Genomic DNA, 5,777 nt, shown 5'->3' with positions numbered 1-5,777 from the left:
TGAGGCATGGGGCGCCGGCACAATCTGGAGAGGCTAAAAGTGTCTTTGTTACTGCGGGGCAGAAGCTCTCTGGGCTGTTACGAGGGCCCTGGAGAAGCCCTCCCAAGGGCCTGAGCCCCGGCCGAGGACACCGCGACCCGAGACCAGAGCGGGGCTGGGTCCCGAGGATGCCCTTCTAGAGAAATCGAAGAGCCCTTCACGAGGGCAAGGAGCTGAGCAGCCTACGCTCGGGACTTGAGGCCCCCGTAGCCCTTCCCTAACGCCCCCAGCTCCTGGTCTAAAGCACCGAGCAGAGATCTTCATGAAGAACGCAAACAACGCTCCCGAAAGACCCGAACGGCTCACGACTCAGCCACCGGAAGCCCCACCCTGCACTTCCGGCGGAGGCGGTGGGAGGAGATGGGCGGGCCCGTGAGTGGGCCGGGGGGCGGGAGCGGAGGGCGGGCCGGCGGGTGGGCGGGGCGCGCCAGGCGGAGGCGGGCCCTCGTCGCACACGCTGAGCCACTTCCGGGCGCGGTGCGGGAGCCGGTGAGCTCAGGTGGCGCAGCGGGTGGAGGTCCGGGGCGGTGTCCGGCGGGTTGGCAGGCGACCCCGAGGGCCCTGGGGAGGGTGGGGGTGCCCTGCGGCCCCCTATCTTGTCGTAGTCCGAGGCGAGATCCCTCCCTGGTCTTCCGGCCCCTAGTCTGAGTCTCCAGCCCTGTTTCTCGCCGCCCCTGGACCCGCATCCCTGTATTGTTTGTTTCTGGACACCAGCCCCCGGGTCCCTATCCCTGCATCTCCTTCTTCACCTCAGTCTCCCCCTGCCCTTTATCTTTTTGTGTCTCTCCGTGCCTAGCTCTTGGGTCTCTGCCTGCCCCTCCATGCCTCTGCCCCTCCTTGTCCTTGAATATGGGTGTCAATAATTCCATTTGGGACCAGTGATGTCCCCAAAAGCAGATAAAGTGAGAATTCAGTCTACAGACTAGCAGAAAAGCGGGGGTTCTGGTCTCGGCTGTTGAGCACCTGGGTGCTTTGCTTGCAGGTATCAAGGATATGAGGGAAATCCCCCCTTGCCTTGATTTAAATTAGTGCCATTAGGATCAGCGGGAAGTCATAAAAGTAATACATACCAGCGGGAGGCTGGAAGTGGGCGGGAAACGCTGTGCTCAGGGAGGAAGTGAGATCACCTGCCTCTAAACATGAAAGCTTTTTGACATTTGCTTCTTTGTGTGGCCTGTGTACATCTACTGATCAACTGATCCACAAAGTTCCATTCCAGTATTTAAAAAAAAAAAAAAGCAGTTGCTGTCAACTCTTTACTCCTGGCTACCCCATGTGCGTCAGAGTAGACCTGTGCTCCATAGAGTTCTCATGGCTGATTGATTGGAAGTGTTGCTCGGGGAGACACTGAGGCACAAGTCAGGTGAAAGCAAAGGAAGGAAAACTATTTGGTTAGCCAAACAAAGGAGATCACTGGGACCTACCTCGCCAAGACGGCTCCCTAATCAGCAGGCATGGGGAGGCAACAAGAATGGGGCAGGCTCTTTTGCAGGGTGTGCTCTGGGGCGTGGTCCATCAGGACTGGAGGATAACCGACCTCATCCGTAGGCGCAGTTGCACTGGGGCGGTGAGGAAGGGGAAATGGCGGCGAGGAAGGAGATATGGCGGCTTCCCTCTGCCCAGCCGCCGTCTGGGTGTTTCCCGCCTCATTCTCTGGCCAGCGGTTTCCCGCCTTGGAAGCAGATCACTAGGCCTTTCTTCCAGGGCACCTTTGGGTAGACTCGAACCCCCCACATTTTGGTTGGCAGCCAAGTACGTTAACTGTTTGCACCACTCAAGGACCTTAATATGTTTATAAGATTATGTATATGGCCATACATATATGTTGTTAAAACCAAAACCCCCAATCCGTTGCTACAGAGTCAGTTCCAACTCGTGGCAGCCTCATGTGTGTCAGAGTACATCTGTGCTCCGTAGTTTTCAGTGGCTAATTTTTCAGAAATAGATCACCAGGCTTTTCTTCTGAGGTCCCTCTGGGTGGACTCACAGAGATGTCCCATATAGGCAGTGGGAGATTTTCAGCTGAGCGGTCAAGTGTGTTAACTGTTCAGCATCCAGTGACTCCAGGTACAATCTATATGGGCAGGCAGCCGCTTGTGTTTCTATTTTAATGCCAAAAGATACGTATTTAGGATTCTGATTCCCAAGGTGTCTCGGGCCCTGTTTGGCTGACTTACTCCTTTTTGTTGTTGTTCTTTCTAGCACTAACTAAAGCTGCCATAGAAGACGCCCAGCCATGGAAGACAAACCGTTGGTGGTCTCGAAACAGAGGAGAGAAGTGTTGTGTGGCGTCCCCACCCAGGTGGTGTGCACGGCCTTCAGCAGCCACATCCTAGTGGTGGTGACGCAGTTTGGGAAGATGGGGACCCTGGTCTCCCTGGAGCCCAGCGAAGTGGCTAGTGACATCAGCAAGCCCATGCTTACCACCAAAGTCCTTCTCGGGCAGGATGAGGTAAAAGGGCTGGGAAAGGCCCAGGGCGGAGGGGGATCCTCTTCTGTGGCTTTCATTTCTCAATGAGCTCTTGGAACAGGTGGAAGGCTAGCCCCCCTACGGTGGCCATGAGTGGGCATTTCTGGGTCTAGGGGTGTCCCACCTGTCCTTGGTGAGTGCTTGTACCAGCCCGTTAGAATCTTACCCAGCAGGCAAGGATTGATTCTGTAGTATGTGCCTCCTCCTGGTTTGACTCTGTCATGATAGACACTGTTAATGAGTGGCTGTTCATGCTCTGTCCTGGAAAGATTGTCTGTGAACTGGAACAGAGGACCCCTCTCCAGACCTGTCCTTCTGAGTCTTTGGAGGTTAGATACAGCGAGCAGAGACAGGGGACTCAGAAGAGGGCACCAAGGAAGTGAGCTTAGTGACACCTCTTTAGTGGTTTGTTTACAACTGGTGTATTCTGAGCGTTGCGTTGAACTCTGAATCACAGTGGCATCAGATTTAACGCTTGGTGATGTAATGGTGGTGTGGGAAGCCCATCTGGGCTCCTAAGGGCTACTTAGGGAAGGCACTAAGGAAAAAAACCAGCTCTTTGCTGCTAAAGTGGTTCCCTCCCCTTCCCTCCACCAGCCTCTCATCCACGTCTTTGCAAAGAACCTGGTGACGTTCGTGTCTCAAGAAGCTGGGAACAAAGCAGTTCTCCTGGCCGTGGCTGTGAAGGACAGGAGCATGGAGGGGGTGAAAGCCTTGCGGGAGGTGATTCGGACATGCCAGGTATGGTGAGGGGGCCCATACGGCCCGACCACCCTCCTGCTCACCAAGATCAAGGGAAGACGCAGGCCCCCTCACAATGGTTGGAAGACATCTTCAGCCACAACCAGGAGCCCTTGAAGCCAGAAACAATACTCAGGTGTCGGGCAGGCTCCACTTTGCTTGGTCACCGATATCAGCCTTGGGAGGGGAAAGGAGTGGAACATGGCTGGGGGCTTGTGAATGGTTTTCACCGGGGTCCGAGTCATTGCACATACTTGAGAATTGAGAAGGTGACTCACCGGGTGTGATTCACGGCCCTCCATGTACTATTGTGTCAGTCGTGGGAAGAAGTTTTCTTTTTATCAAAAATAAATATGCCTCCAGTATACTTCACTGTCTTTCTTAAGAGTACTGCCACAGCTCAGCCACACAGCATAAGTTCAATTTAGTGTACCTCACAACATAAGTCTTGCTCCTCTTCCTATGGTTCCCCTAGGATGTTTGGGAAGCTGGCGGCCCTTAACTCTCACTCGACAGACATTTCTTACAGTGTGCCAGTTACAGTGCTGGGGTTGGGGCGCAGGTAAAAGGTGGTGCAGCCCACACCCCAGAGAGACTCCCGTTACATTGGATCAGGGAGGTGACCTGAGTAAGGGTGGTGTTACAATCCCCCTCTAATCCTCTGAACATAAAATTACGATCACAAAATGGAGGACAACCACACAATACTGGGCATCATGGCCTAACCAAGTTGATACACACATTTTTGGGGGGACATAAGTCAATCCATGACACTGATTTTTTAGATTGAGTCCTGCCTCATTAACATAACTGCCTCTAATCCTGCCTCATTCACATCACAGAGGTAGGATTCACAACACATAGGAAAATCACCTCAGATGACAAAATAGTGGACAGTCACACAATACTGGGAATCATGGCCTAGCCAAGTTGACACAGATTTTTGTTGGGTATAATTCAATCCATAACAGCCCCCTTCCAAGGAACTGAGATGTACTTACTCCTTTAGATGCAGGTGAAGGAGGCCCTTAGGGGACACCCAAAGCTTGAGCCCGAGCCTGAGTAACCACTGGAAGGGTTGAAGCCAAGGTACAAGGTACAGCATGCCAGGTTAATGTTCACAGCTGGCATGCAGGTAAAGACCTCTTTGTTCAATATCAATCATTATCTACCTTGTCATCTGAAAAGTAGATGCTTGTCCTGGGTTGAATGGTGTCCTCCAGAAAAATATGTGAAAGTCCTAACCCCTGTACTGTGAGTGGGATCTTGTTTGGAAATAGGGTTTTCCTTTTGTTATATTAATGGGTCATGCCAAGCAGGTTGGGTCCTAAACCTAATCCCTTCTGAGTGGGGTCTTGGGAAGACAGCCTCGGAGAGTCACACACGCAGGAAAACACCACATGAGGATCCATCTACAAGTCAAGGATCGCTTGGAGCTGCCAGAAGCTGAAAGAGACAAGGAGGAACCCTCATTTAGAGTCGACACCCTGAATTCAGACTCCAAGCCTGTTTAACTGAGGCAGTAAATTCCTGGTCTTTAAAGCCAACCACACTGTGGTGTTTTTGTTACAGCAGGCCTAAGCCATGTAAGACAATGGGTTTTTTTTTTTTTTTTTTGGTGGTTTTTTTCCCATGAAGCCATGACTTCTGTCATTTAACAAATGGGGAAATCAAGACAAAGATTGGCTTGGAATCTGAGTCCGAATTCCAATTTGCATCTTTTTTTGGTTTCCTGTGGTCTCTGAACCTAACAATGGCAAGAGCTCCTGTTGCCACAACTCCAGGTTCTGCTCTGAGTAATGCCGTCAGGGCCAAAAAGACAGAGACAAAGTTGGGGAGAACACAAGGCAACTTTATTGGTTGGCCAAGCAAGAGATAGTCAGGGCTAAGTGGCTTCCAAGACTGCCTGTAGGCAGCTTGCTGAGGCTGGTTTATATAGGCAGCATCAGTTTCCAAATACAAAATGGCGCAGGCGCGGAGCGTTTTAGAGTAAGCATTTTCTGAGGCCCTGGTTCTAGTCCCCATACTGGAGTAACTTAGTCGTTTTTGTTCATTAGCATGTCAGCTCTCCACCCAGGGGCAGAGAATTACCGTGAATGAAGAACTTAATGAGCTAAAGTTCATCTGGAATGCCAGGATGGAGGGCGGGACCTATTTCAGCCGATCCTGGCTATCCTGTGGCTGTTCCCCTTAAGAAGGTTCTGAGGAGGAAAAGAAAGAACTCTAGGAAATGGGTTGAGTGAGGGGCTGTCTTGAGGCTAAGAAAAATGGCTCTAAAGCTCTAGCCCTGTCTCACTCCTATGACAGCGACAGCGGGCTAGCTGTGACTGGGCCCTGCATGCAGCACCTCATCCTCACACTCTCCTTATCTGCGCTCCCAGATAGGGAAACCGAGGCACAGGATGGTTGCACAGCTGGATTTGAACCCAGCCACCGGCCCCGCGTTGATTCTCGCTCACGGGCTCCTGTTTTTATAAGCTGCACCTTGAAGGAACGGACGATCCTCGTCCTAAATGCCTGTTGTGGA

At 52.1% G+C, this 5,777-nt stretch overlaps 1 protein-coding gene across 2 annotated transcripts; it reads left to right on the top strand.

The window, feature by feature from the left end:
* Nucleotides 1-459: 459 nt before the first annotated feature.
* Nucleotides 460-3,617, top strand: PSMG3 (proteasome assembly chaperone 3). 2 transcript variants are annotated; one of them, XM_049903356.1, is made up of 3 exons: nucleotides 460-538; nucleotides 2,242-2,491; nucleotides 3,107-3,617. In XM_049903356.1, the coding sequence occupies exons 2-3, from the start codon at nucleotides 2,276-2,278 to the stop codon at nucleotides 3,257-3,259; spliced, it is 369 nt and encodes a 122-aa protein (XP_049759313.1). In that variant the 5' UTR covers nucleotides 460-538; nucleotides 2,242-2,275; the 3' UTR covers nucleotides 3,260-3,617. The 2 variants fall into 2 exon arrangements, with proteins under 2 accessions (XP_049759313.1, XP_049759312.1); XM_049903355.1 differs by having other exon boundaries at nucleotides 476-528.
* The last annotated feature ends 2,160 nt before the right edge of the window (nucleotides 3,618-5,777 follow it).

Source organism: Elephas maximus, chromosome 12 (genome assembly GCF_024166365.1).
Source record: "Elephas maximus indicus isolate mEleMax1 chromosome 12, mEleMax1 primary haplotype, whole genome shotgun sequence".
NCBI classification, from domain to species: Eukaryota; Metazoa; Chordata; class Mammalia; order Proboscidea; family Elephantidae; genus Elephas; species Elephas maximus.
The sequence above is the reverse complement of the archived record's forward strand: the minus strand, read 5'-3'. Positions and strand labels throughout refer to the sequence as shown.